Raw genomic sequence first — 17,831 nt, forward strand, 5'->3', positions numbered from 1 at the left:
AGGTGGTGAAGTTGCTCCTGGCGTGCCCTGCCTTGGACTCTGCTCACGTCGAACTGGTACAATTCTGTGATTTGGTGAAATATATAATATATATAAATATTTCTCTAGGGTTTGTTTTTGGCGTGTCAGACTGGGCATGCCACGATCGTGCGATATCTGTTGCAGACATCCCCCCATCCAGTCAATGTAAATGCGCTGATGTCGATTTCAGAAGATCAGGTACGTAGCTGTATCATCTATTTTAGGTAATAGATGATAAAGATGATGTAATAAATGAATAGGAGGCTGTCACGTGTCTGGTGGTGGCGTGCGGCCACAATCGCGAGGATGTTGTAAGAGTCCTCCTCGAGCACCCAGCCATTCAAGTGAATGCTGTCCCAGGGGTATAATATATATATATATGTTATTCATTTCTAGAAAGCATTTCCCTATAGATATATATGTGTAATATCTGTTTGTAGATGCCTTACGTGCCGTTGGTGCAAGCGTGTGCGTTTGGGCACTTTGAAGTCGTCAAGCTCTTGCTAGGACATCCGAGCGTCGACGTACACTGCAAAAATGCGGTAATATTAATCTAGTAATCTATTAATTACTGGTATAGATTGGATATATTATATTATCCCTTGGTTGCTTTTATTAGGATTGTTCATATCAAAGTAATTGTGTAGGCGGGGACGACGGCCATGTCGGCGGCGACTGCTGGTAAACACGTGACTGTCCAAGCTATTCTAAGGCAGCACCAGAAGCCATCCGTCGCGAGGGAGCCGGCGCTGGTACGTCCACCAACAACCAGTTCTCATACAGATATATTATTTGTTATTAACCGTAGAAACGACCAAAGCCCAACAGCCCCATGCATTCGACCAAGGCGGCGTAGCTGATCCAACCACCTTGAATACTCTACTAGGAATGCAAAGCAGACGGAGATGATAATATGGGGGTGATAGCCACGAGCGAGTTGGGAGCTAGCTACTAGATGGATTAGAACAGACAATAGTATTATTCATTGTAAACCATGCACGGGACTCGGCCAAGTCGGTCCGGCGGGGGTCGACAATGTCCTCACACCCGCTAAAGCACGGGATCATGAGTACCGACACGCCACCCTACGACCACTCTCAGTGACAGACACTACAGGGGGGTGCACTGGCCACTTGCAGCAAAAAGTTCACGTCCAAGGCGGCAGTCGATCTGTCCGTACATGCATACATACACCAGATATGGGGTAATTGCCGCCTGCGATGCCGTAAATAACATCATCGCATGACGTACGACGGTAGAGGAGTGACGTCCGCGCAGATATGGCCTAGGATCTGGTCGACAATGTCTTGACCAAACGACCCCATCAAAACACTTGCAAGTATGACAGAGGCTGGATCACTAGACACCACGCCATGCCATCCTGTTTGAGACCACTGGACTGAGCAGGGAGTAGAATGCTCCCTCCCAACACGAAAGCAATTTTAATTATATTTTTTATTGTATTAATACTTTCGAGTAGGATCGGTGCCCCCCTCCCCATATTTGTATCAAATTTCTATCAACATTGTTCGATTTTCCATCGAGTTATTTTTTTAAAGTTAAGATTAATAGAAATTATTTTTATAATGAATCCTTTTTCTTCAATTTTTTTAAATAATAATCTTTGTTTAAAGTTTTTAGATTGTTTTTGCATAATTTATAGTATTTCTGGAGTTAACAATCGGCGCGAGTATGTCCCAATGTCCCAACATCGGAAGCGCACCACATTTCAAGTTTCTTGAATTCACGCACCATATATATTTAGACGTGAAGGAATCCATTTCAGCACCATCCGGATACCAGTAGGTGCTTTATCCCATTTGACAACAGCGATGAAGGATGATGTGTGCGTTGAACAAGCGAGCATCACTGCGAGAAAGAGACGAAGTACGTGGATTGAGTTACGCATCATCTATCTCGACGACTCAAGCAACGTACCTTTTCTTCTCTTGGGCGAATGCGTGTGCGGCGTCGAGTCGTCTGTGACGCAGTCCGTTCGCCGCTTGCCATTCTGCATGCCCAGTTGCACGGTGGATGGTCGCACGATCCACGACGGGAGCTGGTTCCTTCGCACGTAATGCACTTGGAGGTCCATGTCGCTCGTGCGCTGGGGCCACATATCTAACACGGCCGCGAACTCCTGCACCGCCATCGTGAAGTCCACACTAAATCGCTGGGCGTTGTCGGGGAGGTGGAACGCAAGGCCCACAAAGCAGCACGACGACGACGTGGTAGTACTACTACTACTACTAGTAGTAGTAGTACTATCACTGTCGCCAGGGATGTCGTAGAACCGCGCGAACGGGGCAATGTCCACGTCTTCCATTTGCTCCAGTCTAGGGAAAAATCCCCGCGAAAGATACAATCAACGACATGCATGGGGACGAATATTCCCTGGGGAGATGTCCTCGTACCGGCCAAAGAAGGAACGCAGGCGGCACTCGACCCAGCCAAACCACGCTGTGAACTGGCTCGCGTGGGACGAGATGTCAATGCGCAGGAAATGTTCCCATCTACCACCCAAGCCGTTGGGAATATTCCCACAACCACATTGCATGTACTACTACTACTACCGGTCAAAGAAATTGGATTCGACAAACAGCTCTTCCCAAGGCAAGCTCTACCGAAACCACATGTAGTCGCGTCAATATATAAATATTTATAATATAATATATATATATATATATATCTAGTCGGACCTGCAATTCAATGTCCACACACACCGTGGCCGCCTGTCGGAACTCGGCTTGCATGAGGCGAAGGGTACTGTCCATCACATTGTACGACGAATTCATCGCGGGGTATGCCGGCGTGATGATCGGCATGAGGTGGAGGCGGTCCCGCGGGTATACTTTAGGGTTCCACGACTAGAAAAAAATATAAAAATATTTCAAAAAGGAAACGAAATGGAAATATATATTTGTTCACCGTGAGGCCGAGCAGCTGGTCCGCGTCGTCGTCCATCACGTTGTTGAGCAAAATCGGGTTGGGCCAGATCCACTGGTGGTACACACGAAAGAATTTGGTCAGCAGGGTGCCTAATTGTATCATAAAATATATATCATATTGTTTGGGAAAAAAAATATATATATATATATATATATGCTTGTGTATACCCGCTAGCGAATGAGGGTACAGCTGGCACACGCGAGCGACTAAAATGGCCCAGTTTACCCCGCCCAAGAAACCCAACACGTTCGAATAGATGCCTCTCATCTAAAACAAGGTAAATGAAATATAAATGAATATACAGGAATAAGTTTGGGTGGTGTACGCGCGCCCAATGCTTGACGGCTACCAACGTGAGCCGGAACTGGTCGATATTCGGCACCAGCTGCAGAATCATCTCGGCCACACGACACCCGTTCAAGCTTCGGACCTGCAAGTAGTAGTACTAGTCGTCAGCGCTAATAGGTACTACGCGGAACACGTACGCCAGGCTCGTCGACGTCGGTGAGGGTGTTCGTGTCGAGCACGTTGATGTCTTCGGGGACACTGGCGACGTCCAACGTGACGAAGAGGAGGTCGATGGCGACGCCCAGCACTTCCAACTTGATCACGGGCACGTACGCGTCTGGGATCGCATGCACCGCCGCCGTGACTTGGGACTGTTGCTTGAGAAAGGACGGGAACGACGAGAAGAACCCGAGGCGAGAGCAATGGCGAGGCGCCAAGCACAACGTGTCGATGTCCGCCTCGGGACTGTGTACACCCAGTCGATACGACCCAAACGTCCGAAGTTGCGTCAGTCGTGTCGTGGCGCCGTCGATGAGCAGCCCGCGCTTTGTTGCTTCAGCCTGAGCCCAGTGTTCGACCCAGTCGCCGACAAGTTCTAGCGCGTTTTCTCGGCGTAAAGAACCCTCGGCGCCTTCGTACAGGTTCCATTGCCTGTTCGGAAGGGTTAAGCACGCCCATGATGTAGTATAATCGACGGACCTGAGCGTATCGGTGAGGGATGTCGTCATTTGGTGGTCTGTTGATGTGGGGACCGCCTACGATACATGCACATACGAAGATGGACTATACGCAGACGAGTGATGACTTCAGCGATGGGTCTCCGTACCATCGAGATGGGCGGCGTGATCCCGTTATTGGCACCATTGACAAACATGTCCGCGGTGGACGGCGGCGTGAATGAGTGGAATTGGTGTGGGCCAAACAAAGAGCAAACGGAAGAAAACCTCGTTTTAGTAACCACTAACTCATGGTTTACTTCAAAGTACATTTCATTTAAATGATCATAAGATTGTTGGTGTCGTTCAACAGAGGTACACGGGTAGCATACATCGTACCCAAATTTATTTATAGCTGTAACAATACTAGTAGATAAATTACTACTACGAAATATTATTTATAATACCAACGTTAATATTAAATACTTCGTACGTATTATTAATAATATTAACGTTAGTAAGTACTATTACTATTAATAGTAGTAGTACAAAATCCAAGTTGAAAACATATCTTGGTACGTATTATTACTACTTCCTCCGTTCCGCAAAACTGGAGACATATAATTCTCGGAACGATATCTCAGGCCAATAATCCCAAAATCGAACGAAATCTCGACCACAGATAGCCAATCAAAAGACGATTCTGAAGCTATTTTCAGATTTGTTTTATTGTTTCTTGTCGCTTCGCAAGCACCTGGCAGGACCCATTGCTCAGGTCAGGAAATTTTCAAACATACGCCACACAGTCATTTTTCATTCAATCGCGCTCAAATCAAGCGCAAACGACTCGCGGCGCTGCGTAGATATTCCTAGAGCCCATCAGAATTGTATTCCCACAACTGGGCGCGGCATACTTAAGAAATACAGCGACGACCAAGTTGGTATTTGGTGAGGGGAAGTCATACCATCCTCGTGTTGTACCGATTGATGCCGATTGATGCATGATTAGCAGGTGCTGCAACACGAGAGTGTGGTTAGATACTCTAGACGCCTTGGTAGATGATGCCGCGAGAGTACTAGTGCACCTAATGCGTCCCTAGACCGCAGCGCCTGCTCGGCCAGGGCCTTGAGTCAACAGGGCATGCTGAGGCCCTCTGCTTGCATAACCTGCTTAGGAGGTCATGCAAGTCGTTGACATCAGCCGCTTGCACGATTTGCTGGTTAAGTCCCTGGCCGAGCAGGCCCTACGGTCTGGACGCATCGGTTGCTCCACCAGCCCGCTCGCTGTCATGTCCGTCATGGATGCCTTCATTATTACGTTTGTATGTGGACTGGTGGCCAAGTCAGCACATGATGAACCTTCTCGTCGTAAAATCAAGTTTGTGAATAAAAATACACTTTTTGATGGTAGAGCCCATACAAACATTAAGATAAAAATGCAGGGAAAACCAATGTCTCCAGTTTTACTTTGGAATAGAGGAAGTACGTAGTAGTAGTTTGTATAGGACCAACTTTTTACGGATAACGGAAGTAGAACTTGTTATGGGTTAGTTTTGACATTTTGCCTGAGTGACGCATAGGTAAAGTTGTGATGTGCCCCGTTCATTACGAGCTAAGTTAATGACGTGTCTGAGACAACATGTCCAGGAATGTGGTAGCAGCACCACCACAACGTTCCTTTACTGTGCTTTCATTGGCACTATTTATAGCACCTGAAATGGCTACACGGCGATCATTTGCGAAAGTGCCATTATGGCTACGCGGTGGGTGACAAGTCTTGGGCTTGGGTTAGCTATTGTGGACGCAGCTACAACCACGGCGACGCCACTCACGGGGTGCCAGCAATGCGAACAAACTCAAAGGTGCGAATTGGCCTTCCGTAACACCCCCGGCATCTTCTGCGGCCACTGGCTGTCGGGCTCGCAAACGCTGGGGTGCTGCTGCCCCACTGGCGCCAAGTGCGTCGTGACCAACTACGCGTGCAACTGCGACACGAACACCATCACCACGTCCAACTCGAGCGGTGGCCTGGCCGGAGGAATCATTGGCGTTGTGGCGTTCCTCGTCATCTTGTTGATCGCTTGTGTCGTGTGCAAGAAGACTTGCCAAGCCTTGTGTTGCTGCACAACGTCCGGCCATCCCAAAATCAACACCACCACAGCGACGTTCGTGCAAACTCAGCCTTATCCCATGGCTGTGCCGGTGCAGCAACCCGCCTACCCAATGCAAAAACCTGGCTACCCTATACAGCAAGGTAGCTATCCAATCCAGCAACCTGGCTACCCTGTACAGCAAGGCAGCTATCCCATGCAGCAAGGTAGCTACCCTGTACAGCAACCTGGATACGCTGTACAGCAACCCGGCTACCCCATGCAGCAACCTGGCTACCCGATGCAGCAACCAGGGTATCCGATGCAGCAACCGGGGTATCCGATGCAGCAGCCGGCTGTCGTATACGCCCCCCAACCCCAAGTGGTGGTGCACCATCAGCCGGGAGTGGTGTATGGCAACAACAGTGGGTTTGTAACTGGTATGATCATGGGGGGAATGCTCGCGGATGCTGGCGACGGCGGGTTTGGCCACCACCATCATGATGGTGGCGGATTCGGCGGAGATGGCGGTGGGTTTGGCGGGGATGGCGGGGGAGGTGCAGATACAGGGGGGGACTTTTAATTGCACGAGGAATAGTTACACGTAACGTTGATCGAGTAGAGATAAGTGGCAATACAAATGATATAAACTTTATTACGTAGTATATAAGTTGGTAACCACAAACTCCGAAACCCCGCACAAAGTGTACAGTATCTGTACAGTTGACGAACAAATATTGTCAAGACGATACGAAATTGGACCCCTTCAGCAGAATCGAATGTCTCAAGAGAATATATTAAAAGAACCGCCTGATTGGCGAATATCCACTACTCATAGAGCACCGAAAGTAGGTCGTAGCCAATCAGCGACAAGTGATTTTGGATTGACCAATGAGGTCACGTTGAACCCTGGAAAGTATTGGGAAATTTTCAGTGGAATTTATGACAGAAACTAGCCGTTTACTTCTTCAACACTTCGTACACGACCCAGCGGCGGTTGTGCTCTTCTCCATCCATTTTGGGCTCCAAGCACGCGTCGTCGCTGCACCCGCACGCCTTGGCGCCGTCGTCCAGACACGGCCGCGCGCATCCTTCCTTGCCGGCCTTCCACTTGCCGCCGGTCTTGAGCTTGTTAAACACAAACGAGTGACCATCCCGGTCGCTTCGGGCGATGGCAAAGTACTTGGCATTGGCTTCCACCGCATGATGCAAAGCATGGCCAAAGTACGCTCCCGACTGTCCGCCAACGTACGTCTTGCCTTCAAAGCTGTTTTCGGTACCGTAGCAGCCCACGAGTTTGGTCGGCGGCAACTTGGCCGCGTCGTCGTCGTCGTCGGTGTCGGACGACGAGGTGGTCGGCGCGGCGGCGGCAGACCCGCCCTTGCCTTCCATGCGGTTATGGTACTCCTCATGATACTTCTTCGACTGTTCATCTTGAGCAATGTTAAAATCTTCAATCTGCTTGAACGACTTGCGCTTGGCCAGCGTATCTGCGAGCGCCGGCGGGTACTGCCCAGTGCAGTACCATGAGCCAGGGGCATCGCATAGGCGGTTCTTCGGGTCTTCGATCCACCGCTTCGACTCTTCCGACACGCCAACGACCTTGTAGATGCGAAGGAGGCCATACTTAGACTGAAACACGGGGCGGAATCGGTTCGCGTCGACTTTCACCTGGGGGTTGATGCCGTGCTGATGGAGTCGGTACAGCAGACTCTTCTTCATCATGGGCGTCGGGTTGTTTTGCGAGTAAAAGCCAAAGTTGGAGCAGAGAGGGTCCCCTGGGCAAATGTCTTCAAAGACACTGTTGCCGATGCGCGCCAAGTGCGGAGACTTGGCGAGGTCGTCCCCTCCGCCGCCGGCCCAGATGAGCACATAGTCGGCCAGGTGCTTGATGAGGCCGTGCGCGCGCTTCTCGGGGGACGTGAGGCAGCGCGCCAGCAGCGCAATGTGCTCATGGTTCCATGTGTTTCCGTCGGCGATGGTCGTGCGGTTGCCGATGCCTGTGATCTGGTAGCCATAATCCCACCACGCCATGACCCGGGCGTCGTGGGGAGTGTTGTCCTGGAGCCAGAGGTACCCCTCGCGGTAATCGTCGACGATGATCTTCTCGCCACTGCGCAGCTGCGCCTCAAATGTGATAGATGGGCCAGATAGCGGCGCCTTCATCTGCTGCGAGTACTCGTAGAACTGCACCACGTACTGGTACGACACGGCAACCAACACGGTGGCAGCTACCTTGCGGATGAGCTTGGCTGGGCCAGACTCGAGACGCGATTTGGCCTTGGGCTTCTTGTCGCCTTTCTTGGCAACTTTCTTCGCACCTTCGTCCGCCGCGGGTTTGCTGGCGTCGGCGTCGGCGTCGGCTTCACCGCGCACAATCGCATGGATGAGATCGGCGGTTTCGAACAATACAAAGTCCACGGCGTAGCCGCCGATGACGCCTGTGGCGATGGACGCGGGGCCGGCCATGAGCAGCATGAGCCGGTTCATCTTGGTCGAGAAGAAGTACGTCACACCAGAGTACACGACGAGGAACGAGAGCGCGTCAGAACGCGCGTCCTTGCCCGTCACCAGCGGCTTGAAGATGCTCTGGGCTACGACAATCGCGAGGCCGACTGGCGCCGTGTAGCACGTCAGATGCAGGAACTGCCAGAACGCGTCGTGCTTGACCGGCTGGTGCTCGGCCACAGAGTCGACGAGGGGGTTGCCAGTGCGCGTGTGCTGGACAAACAAGCCGCGGATGCGCGACGACAGCGGGCCAAAGTACCCCGTCGGCCACAGCAGCTGGAACACGACGGCGAGGATCGCGAGGCCAAAGCCGGCCACGACGCTGTACACGAGAAACATGTTGGCGCGGGTGGCTTTCGAGGCGTCGATGTTGAACACCTTCTTGAGGAACCACGGGTGGTGGGCGATCTTGAGTCCTTGCAGGCCAAAGAACACGAGCAGCGGCGCCATTTGTTCGAGGGAACGAAGCGGTGCTTTGCCGATCACAGGTACTTGCATGGCGCCAAAGGTGCCGATGACGTACCAGAGCGAGTAGGCCCAGTACAGCTTGTTCGAGTAGCGCCCGAGGAGAACCAGCACGAACGCGTGCAGGCCGATCATGTTTAACACGTAGATGTACCCGCCCCAGGTCGCCGCCATCGCAATGTATGCCAGACCCGTCAAAATGCCAAAGTAGTTGCCCTTCGAGTCGTCGGACGAGTGGAGGGAGACGCACCACAGCAAAAACGTCAGCAGAAGACACGACACGGCAACGGATTCGTTGTCGTATCCGCCGCCCACGGACCGCATCAAGTGCGCGGGGAGGATGGACATGACCCAGCCGCCGACCAGGCCCGCCGTGATGCGACCAGTGCATACGTAGGTCAACGCGGTCAGCGTCAACGTGGCAAAGACCCCACCCCACACGGGGGTGAGGCAGCACACGTCGTTGAGCGAGATCTCAATGCCCGCCTTGTTCAGGAGTTCCCACGCCGTCACGGACACGATCTGCATGCCGGGGTAGATGGTGGTGCCCACAGGGCGACCAAGGGGGTACCACGACATGTAGTCATACCACTTGAAGAAGCGCTCGTACCCGTTGTCGGCCAAATACACAGCTGCGCGGAAGTTGAACCACGGATCGAACTCGTGGATGACCATGCCGAACTTGCGGATGGCGTCCATGCGCTGTTCCGCCGCCATGTAGCCGATCACGACTAGCGACGCCACGGTCGCCACGGCACCGATGGTCCAGCCCACAACGCTGAGCACACCCATGTTATCGCAACTTGCAATGTGAGGCAACAAGCGTGTGCGGGTGGTGGGACTGCCTAGTGTCAACTACGGATTGGTGGAAATCCATGGATACAAACGAAATGATTGGTGGAAAGGGACACTTTAATGGAGTTTGATTGGTGGATTTACTGTTAAGCCAACCAAGTCCCACATGTTTAACCCAAGCCCCATATGTTAGTGTTTGTGCTGTTCAGAGGAGGGACTTTTCTTCGCCTTGGTCGGCTTGGCCTTCTTGCCGTCGTCCAGCTTGATGACGTCGTTCCCGAGGAGCTTGGAAACTTCCAGACCTGCCGTGAATGCGCTGTTGAACATCATGCGCTGCTGGAAGGACGACACGAACGGGACGAACATGGCCACGAACAGAATCGGGCAAAACACGATCCACCCCACGACGTTGTCGAAGAATTGCGCGATCTTGGTCGCGACGATGTGGTCGTGCCGCACGCGGCAGATCGTCACTTGCAGGAACCAGTACGCGCCCAAGCAGACTATGACCAGCACTTCGACTAGCGTTCGCATCGACAGGTAGAGCAGACCGACCACGGCGACCACGAGCAACGCCGCGGAGAGGTTGAACTTGAGTTTGCGCAGTTGCCGTTGTTTCAGGATGAGCTTCTTGGTCACGCGACTAGCAATGTAGCCGCAGCACCCAAGGAGCAAGAGGACGGCAAAGATAGCGCCGGCCAGTATGATGGGTTTCACGGACGCCGCGCCATCGTCCGCCACGGCCTTGTGCAGGTCCTTGTAGAACAACCGGTGCATGAGTTGGAGGTAGATGCCGAACGCGACGGCCAGAAATCTCGTCTTGCGAACCCACGTAACGAAGCGAGAGAATCCCGTCGAGTGCTCCATGAACTCGAGCTCGGACATCCACCACCCGTACCAGCTGTCGGCCGAGTCATTCTTGGTCTTGAGCCAATGCTGCCAGTCGCGGTAGTCCACGATAATCTTGTCCCAGTCGAACGCGCTCGGGTTAAAGAAGAACGGCGCCCACACCCACGTCGCCGCAATCAGCCACAGCGAGTAGCTCATGATGCCGTAGTTCTGGTTGGTGGGTAGTACGCACTGCTGGTAAAAGTTGGCATAACATCGAGCCTTCCATTCATATGGGAGCGGTTCCTGGTCGTTGTAAAACGTGCGATCCAATGTCCACGAGCAGTTGCACCAGTTGAACGACCCGTAAATGCCAAACATGCACAGCAGAAACATGAGCTCCACGCCGCGGTAAAAGTGCGAGAACGCGTAGAACCGATACAATTCGGCAAACTTTTCATGCTTGATGGTGAACCCCCGTCCGGTGGCGCGGTATTTCGCTCCTCCGTGGATCAACGTCCGATCAAAGTAGTGCATCCGAGTGCCCATTTGGAAGGTAAAGAAGAGCGGGCCCAGACTCAGCACGTTCCAAAGTACGAAGGTTAGGCCATGCCGAAATCCACTTTCGACCCCCACGACGCCAATGACAGGCACGACGAGAAGGAAGCCAAACTGGAGCGCCCATGACGTGTTGAGGACGCCGCTGATTCCGAGGCGGCCGAGCTGGAGGTAGAACGCGTCCATGCCGCTGAGTGCAAAGTAGATCTTGCCGTAGATGAAAAAGTACACGCCAAACACAGTCATGGTCTGCGTAAAGTACCAGCCGAGGTTGCCGTAGAACCACGACTGCAGCCGGAACAGGTCGAGGCGCGTGGCCATGCGCATGACGTCGCGGGATGTGACGCACTCGCCGGCGCCGGACGAGAGCTTGGCTTCGAAGAGCGCGAGCTGCTGCATGCCCACGTCGCGCCCCTTGCCCACCTGGATGAACTCTTCGTGGGAGACCCGTCCGCCCCGCAGCGTCATGTTGAAGCCGGCGAAGATGTCCTCCGAGAGGTTGATCCCCCGCGATGCCTTGGCCGTACCCCCCGTACCCATCGCGAACAGCTTGTCAAAGATATCTGGATGACCATAGTGCTGCCGCACATAGTTGTACGCGAGCATGCGCTGGCCGAGGGACACGAACGACAGCTCCTGGATCTGCATGAAGCTAGCGAGGTTGGACACGCCGCCAGTGAACACGTACTCGCGGAACCCAATGATGGTCACGGGGCTCGCGGCATGTTCGGGGCGGTCCACCGTCGCCAGCAGATTGGGCATCTTCAAGCACTCCTCCAAGTACCCGTCCTGGTTCATGTCGATGCACTGGATGAGCTCGCCGCGGGAAAAGATCACGGCATGATTCTGGTTCTCTGGCTTGCCTTCGCCGACGATGGGGTCGCCAGGTAGCTCCACGCGGTACACTTCCACGATCTTGTCGTTGGCCGCCCGCACCAGACACGAAAAGTACTTTGGCGGACCCTCCTTCATCTTCTTCGGGCCGTCCACGTACGCCACGCGGAGCCCAGGGTGCTTCTTGAGCAGGTACTCAATGTCCCCTGCCTGCTGCTTGCCCTCGTCCTTTTGCTTGCCGTAGATCTGGCACGTCACGACGTAGTTGAACTTGAGCGCGACCATCTCGTCCAGGTCCTTGTTGGCAGACTCGGGCATGGGCTCGTTGTTGCCGAGCTCGAGCCAGTACAGGAACCGGATCGCTTCGGCGTTGTACATCATGCCTCGGATCGTGCGCGCCAGCGTCTGCCCTCGATACGACGCCCACAGCTGCACCTCTTCCGGCACTTTGGCCAGCGCGTCTGCCTCGTCCTTGACCTTGAACCGCTCGAGAAAGTGGTCCCACTCAACGTGGTAGATCGTTTGGAGGTAGTACAGCAGCTTGATGCTGTCGTCGTTGGCTTGCGTGAGCTCCTTGATCGAGTAGAGGACGATCTCACTGTAGTACGGCGTCGCGATCGACAGCGAGTGCATGCGCTTGACCGACTGGGCCAGCGGCATGTCCATGAACAGCGAGTTGGCAAAGAACCGGAGGCGGCGCTGGCCTTCCTCGGACCGCGGCTCGGCGTCAAAGTTGTCCACCGTGAGCACTTGGTACGCCCGGCTCACGATCGCCATGGACGCCGGGTCCGACACGAGCGTTTGCAGTTGCACCGTCGCATACTGGTGCGTCGATTCTGGCGCAATGAAGAACGCGTTGGGCTTGAGCGGGGTGTGTTTCAAGATGGCGACCAAACTGTCTTGCTTGGACAGGAGTTTCTTGAGTTGCCCTAGAACTTGCTCGGCCGAGTCGATCACACGATAGAGTGCCCGTTGAAAGTGCAAACTGTCGTCTTTCGAGCTTGTGGGCGTGTCCAGGATGGCTTGCATGAGCTCGGCACTGGCGGACCGGAGATCGTACAGATTGGCCACGTTGAGCCCCTTGAGCGCCGTTCTGTTGACGATGGACTCTTCCACGAACGCAAAGCACGGGGCCATATCGGCGTGGGCGTCGCCTAGAAGCAGCTGCAGCACCCGCACCGTAAACTTGAACGACCCGACGCACGCTTCGACGCGCAAGCTGTCCTTTGTCACGCGCTGGTGCATGGACAGCTCCACTTTGGCCAGCGCCACATCCTTCTTCTTGTCGGTCAAGAGCCGCTTATACACGTGTCCGCACTCGGCCATGATGTCCAGCGACTCGTCCAGTTTGCCAGCCGTGAGGAACGCCGGCGGGTACAGCCGCCGTCTCGAGCTGGCGTCATCGTCGCCTTCGATCAGGTAGCTCAACACACTCAGCTCTCGATTGCTCAACACATCAGCCTCGCGCATGCTGCGGAGGCAGTGGTTCCATGCCATCGCAAACGGAATCACGCGAAGGAACTCGTCACCGTCGATGCCCGTCACCACCGAGCCAAAGCAGCTCCGATTGGTGGTGCCGCTTTGGCTAGTGGGGGTGTCGTCGTCTGTCGCGCCAGAGTACAGCGTCGTTTGGATGCGAAGGGGCTGCTCGTCGATAGTGGCGGTGGGACATACTACTGGGGAGATCGTCGTCTTCTTCTTGGCAATTTGTGTGTTGGAGTGTGGGGCGTCGATGGCTTGCTGAGACACTTTGGATTCGATGGCATTTGAAACCAACTTGTAATTGAACATGCGCGGAATATCCTTGAATGCCAAGCGCAAGATGCGGAACGATCGGAGCTCGCCGATGCGGAGGTTGAAGCCGCGGACGGACCCCACGACGACGGAAAAGAGCGCGTAGAAGATCTGCGCGTCGTACATGAACACGATAAACGCAGGCAGCCAGAGGAACCCAATGTACGCGATGTTGTGAAACGTCACCTGGAGCATAAAGTTGGACACTTGGAGGTACTTGGTCGAGTCGGACATCCAAATCATGAGCGATGTCTCGACGAGGTTCTTGACCATAAACGTGTACCCAAAGAGGAGCTTGACTGTGAACAAGATGAGCCAAAAGCAAGCGTACCGGAGGTACCCGCAGCACGGCACGGGCAGGCTGCGGCCCACGTACCCGATGAACAGCCCCGAGAAGAGTCGGTTGCTCACTTCCCCCACGAGAAACAGCCCCACGAGCCCCACGCCCCCGCCAAACACCAGCGGCCCCATGTCGGTACGACTCGTGTCGATGAGTTTCACCATCAAGTTGGGCACGAGCGTCGGCGCTTGGATGTTGCACACGGCACAGTTGAGCAGGCCCGGGCCCGCGTCGTTGATCACGGCGTACGCGGCCTTTCTCCACGCCGGCATGCACTTTGTCTGGTCGTACTTGACCATCTTAAAGTCGCGAGTGTTGCCCGAGGAAGCATCCGACACGAGCGCTTTCCCCGACCCGACTTGGCTCAAGCACCGGTCCAAAGTGTCCAAGTAGCATGCACAGCGCCCAGACAAGAGCTCCATGCACGGCTGGAACGGCACGTCCACCAGAAGCATCTTAAAGTCCTGGGGAATCACGCTGAACGTCTGGCCGACCACAAAGTTGGACACGCCCAGACATGTCGCTAGCTTGGGGAGGTTGCACAGACCCGAGGTGGTCGTGCTGTCGTCGTTGGCAAGACTGTACCGGGCTTTGGGGTTGTAGTAGTACTTGCCAAAGAGCACCAGTTCCTTGCCCATGTCGGGGCCGTACATGATGGGACTCTCTGGACACAGCAGCGCCATGTTGAGTGCAAACCCCACGACCGCGCAAAAGAGCGTGAAGTTCAAGAGGAAGATGCGCCGGAACGACCACAGCGCCCGCGCCCATGACCGCGTCTCGATGAACGTCTTCTTGGCGTCCTTCGGGTTGCCCTTCTTGTCCACGGCGCCCAGCGCTTCCTTGATGTTGTAGGCGTCATACTTGAGGCATGCTTTGCTCCAGAAGAACTCGTTAAAGTCGTCGTAGTTGCGGATGTCCTTGTGCGGCGCGCGTTCGCCGAGCGGCGTCTTCTTGTCGTTGTCCTTCTTCACTTCGTCGTATATGGGGCGGATGATTGAAGTGAGGAACGCGCCAGACTCCTTGGGCGTCAACGTTGGTTGAGGCGTTGCGCACAACGAATGGAACAAGAAGCAGAGCAGTTCGGGGGTTTGGCGGAAGTTGGCGGCCTCGCCCCATATGAGGAAGAACAAGACCAAGTCCGCCAATGGCTCGGCGGAGAAGGAAGGCTTCACTCCGAGGTACTTGCACCACTTGATGTAGTTATCAAAGAGGCGAGCGTGTAGCTTTGTCACGGCTTGGATGGCGGCGTCGTGTTCGTCCTTGGGAAGGTCGTCGTTCGGTCGTCGCTGCTTGGGTGCTTTCTTCGCTGGGACAGGCGCGGGGGTTTCCAAGCTCTCCTTGTAGTTGGTTAAAAGCAGCGTCAAGTGCTCCATTTGATTCTTCGCGTTGTTGTCCTGGAAGCCAAAGATGCATTTCATGGAGTCGAAGATGTTGCCATGGATCGACGACGAGTGCAACAACGTCAGGACCGGCGCATACCGCTCGGGAGGGTTCTCCAGGTCGATGATGTTGAACCGTGTTAACTTGGGCATCGCTCCACCGTCGCCCGTCTTGGAGACCTGCCCTCGAATCATGTCCAAATATCGCGCCATCTTCTTGCCAAGACGGATCGACGATTCGTCGTCGGCTTTTGAGAATTTGAGCGCCAAGCCCCTTTCCAGCAAGTCCATGGCGATGGCAAACGCACTGTTGGCCGCTTCACTGTTCCCACTGTTTCGCGCCGCAACACCAGCATTCACGTGCACCATCGCTTCATCATGGAGCTGCCTTTGTTCTTCGAGCGATGCATCGTTGGACGCCGTCATGGTGAGGAGTGATTCCAAGTCTAATGCCCACGAACGCCACAACTCCTGAATGAATCTCAATCGTGAAACCGCTGTGAAAAACTCCGGATAATATATCCGGCTCCCGTTACAAAACCGGATTGTACCTGCATTAACTCCCCTAGGACCATTTTAAGTATGTCTATGTCGAACAAGTACATTTTGACGTACTGTACGTCTAAGTCGGATACTGGAAAACTGTCATTGGAATTGGCCAATTGTGAGGGCAATCATCAGTGGGGTACAGTAAATTGTCAACATGTGAGTATCTGAGCAAAACTTCGACAACAAGTGAAAACTTCGACAATATGTGAGTGGTGCGGTGCGGTGGAGATGCTCTTAAGTAAGCCTGTTCCTAGTACACTTTGGCTCACCTTGCGAATTCCATTAACAAGTCTCAAATCTGTGTGACTTTTACTGGAATATTTGCTGGTCAGCAAAGTACTGAACCGGATACTGGTGCGGTGCGAAAATATTTCAGTAAATTTTCAGTAAATCAGCACACAGATTTACTGATTGGCCAATCAGTAACAAGGAGTAAACCAAATTGGTTACTTTAAAAGTATGGCGTCTTATTCCTTGCACATTTTAGCAAGTCCACTGCCGATGGTGGCGCCAAGAGGCGCTGGCATGATGCACAAGACAGATGGGCGCAGCGATGGTAAATAGCACAGCTAACGCTATGCCACACATGCTCATGTGTGTCGGTAGCTGTGCTATCTACCGACCGTCGACCTGTCGCGGACCGGGTCTTATTCCTTGCACATTTTAGCAAGTCCACTGCCGATGGTGGCGCCAAGAGGCGCTGGCATGATGCACAAGACAGATGGGCGCAGCGATGGTAAATAGCACAGCTAACGCTATGCCACACATGCTCATGTGTGTCGGTAGCTGTGCTATCTACCGACCGTCGACCTGTCGCGGACCGGCCGCGAATCCTGTGCATCGACCGATGTGGTAAGTCTGCAGTGTCGTCTCGGTCAAATTACTTACTCTACAGCTCATGAAACAGCGGTATGCCAAGAACGATGACCGCGATAGAAAGATGTTCAAGAACACGACGTTGTGGCGCAATGAAAGCGCGCCTGCGTGCAGGCGACCTGGGTTCGAATCCCAGCGGTGTCAACTTAGAATTTACACACGAGATGGTGTTTACCGGTATATGTGATTTGGATACTGTGAACGCTGTTAATGGTTGTATGTGTTGCATTATACTTCGAAGTATACAGTGATCCCTCAACGTTTGCTCCCTGGTATAAATTTATACTCCGTTAAATTTTATTCGATATTAATTTACTAAGGGCCTTATGACATGCATGCATCATTTGAAAATTCAAAATTGAGGAGCCAACACCTCATATTGACAACTACACACACAAAGACATTTGAGAGCCAATGGATGCCGGTATCATCGCTGCGTTCAAGAGCCACTACAAGCGTCGTCAAATGGATCATGTTTTAGACATCATTGATGATCCTACCGTCGAGTCCGGTCGCGAACCAAGAAACTTGTACGCCGTGGACATGCTCACGGCAATACGTTGGTCGGTTTCCGCCTGGAATTGCGTCACATCAACGACCATTCGCAACTGCTGGGCTCATACGGGGGTTCTACCTCGGAACTTGGGCCATTCACTTCAGCTTTTGCTTACTGTTAATTGACCAGCAGATAGTCACCCTTCAAAGTTAATGTTCGTGGTTTCTTTGTACAATAGGCTGACTTGGAAAATTTATATTTGGAAAAGCGAGCAAACGTTGAGGGATCACTGTATTATTAATACTAGAACAATTGGTATTTATCTCACTGATATCACACATAACGTTACCATTATTATTTTGTGACTTGTGTGTACCGCACCGGTAGCTCCATTACCAGTACCAG

General features: G+C 53.3%; 5 protein-coding genes across 6 annotated transcripts in view; 1 reads left to right on the forward strand and 4 right to left on the reverse strand.

Annotated features, from left to right (window-relative positions):
• The window catches only part of H257_07741 (hypothetical protein), a gene marked incomplete at its 5' end in the record, with an annotated part of 2,950 nt that extends 1,962 nt beyond the window's left edge, over positions 1 to 988 (forward strand). The window contains 5 exons of the mRNA XM_009833371.1: positions 109 to 219; positions 282 to 383; positions 462 to 563; positions 669 to 773; positions 830 to 988. Coding sequence (XP_009831673.1) covers positions 109 to 219; positions 282 to 383; positions 462 to 563; positions 669 to 773; positions 830 to 877 — 468 coding nt within the window. The 3' untranslated portion in view covers positions 878 to 988. The remainder of the gene's footprint in view (positions 1 to 108; positions 220 to 281; positions 384 to 461; positions 564 to 668; positions 774 to 829) is intronic.
• A 913-nt stretch (positions 989 to 1,901) lies between these two features.
• H257_07742 lies at positions 1,902 to 4,167 on the reverse strand. Of its 2 annotated transcripts, XM_009833372.1 has the most exons (10): positions 4,085 to 4,132; positions 3,958 to 4,013; positions 3,456 to 3,909; positions 3,296 to 3,400; positions 3,138 to 3,237; positions 2,950 to 3,059; positions 2,721 to 2,888; positions 2,595 to 2,641; positions 2,436 to 2,534; positions 1,902 to 2,357 (listed from the first exon to the last, which is right to left on the reverse strand). In XM_009833372.1, exons 1-10 carry the CDS (start codon positions 4,130 to 4,132, stop codon positions 1,934 to 1,936), a joined length of 1,611 nt encoding a protein of 536 aa, XP_009831674.1. In that variant the 3' UTR covers positions 1,902 to 1,933. The 2 variants fall into 2 exon arrangements, with proteins under 2 accessions (XP_009831674.1, XP_009831675.1); XM_009833373.1 differs by lacking the exon at positions 1,902 to 2,357 and having other exon boundaries at positions 2,381 to 2,534; positions 4,085 to 4,167.
• Positions 4,168 to 5,660: 1,493 nt separating this feature from the next.
• Positions 5,661 to 6,653, reverse strand: H257_07743 (hypothetical protein). Its single transcript, XM_009833374.1, has one exon. The coding sequence runs from the start codon at positions 6,504 to 6,506 to the stop codon at positions 5,703 to 5,705; it is 804 nt and encodes a 267-aa protein (XP_009831676.1). The 5' UTR covers positions 6,507 to 6,653; the 3' UTR covers positions 5,661 to 5,702.
• Positions 6,654 to 6,787: 134 nt separating this feature from the next.
• Positions 6,788 to 9,810, reverse strand: H257_07744 (hypothetical protein). Its single transcript, XM_009833375.1, has one exon. The coding sequence runs from the start codon at positions 9,767 to 9,769 to the stop codon at positions 6,965 to 6,967; it is 2,805 nt and encodes a 934-aa protein (XP_009831677.1). The 5' UTR covers positions 9,770 to 9,810; the 3' UTR covers positions 6,788 to 6,964.
• A 67-nt stretch (positions 9,811 to 9,877) lies between these two features.
• H257_07745 (hypothetical protein) lies at positions 9,878 to 16,032 on the reverse strand. Its single transcript, XM_009833376.1, has one exon. The coding sequence runs from the start codon at positions 15,929 to 15,931 to the stop codon at positions 9,962 to 9,964; it is 5,970 nt and encodes a 1,989-aa protein (XP_009831678.1). The 5' UTR covers positions 15,932 to 16,032; the 3' UTR covers positions 9,878 to 9,961.
• Positions 16,033 to 17,831: the final 1,799 nt, after the last annotated feature.

Source organism: Aphanomyces astaci (assembly GCF_000520075.1).
Source record: "Aphanomyces astaci strain APO3 unplaced genomic scaffold supercont1.16, whole genome shotgun sequence".
Classification (NCBI taxonomy): Eukaryota; Oomycota; class Saprolegniomycetes; order Saprolegniales; family Verrucalvaceae; genus Aphanomyces; species Aphanomyces astaci.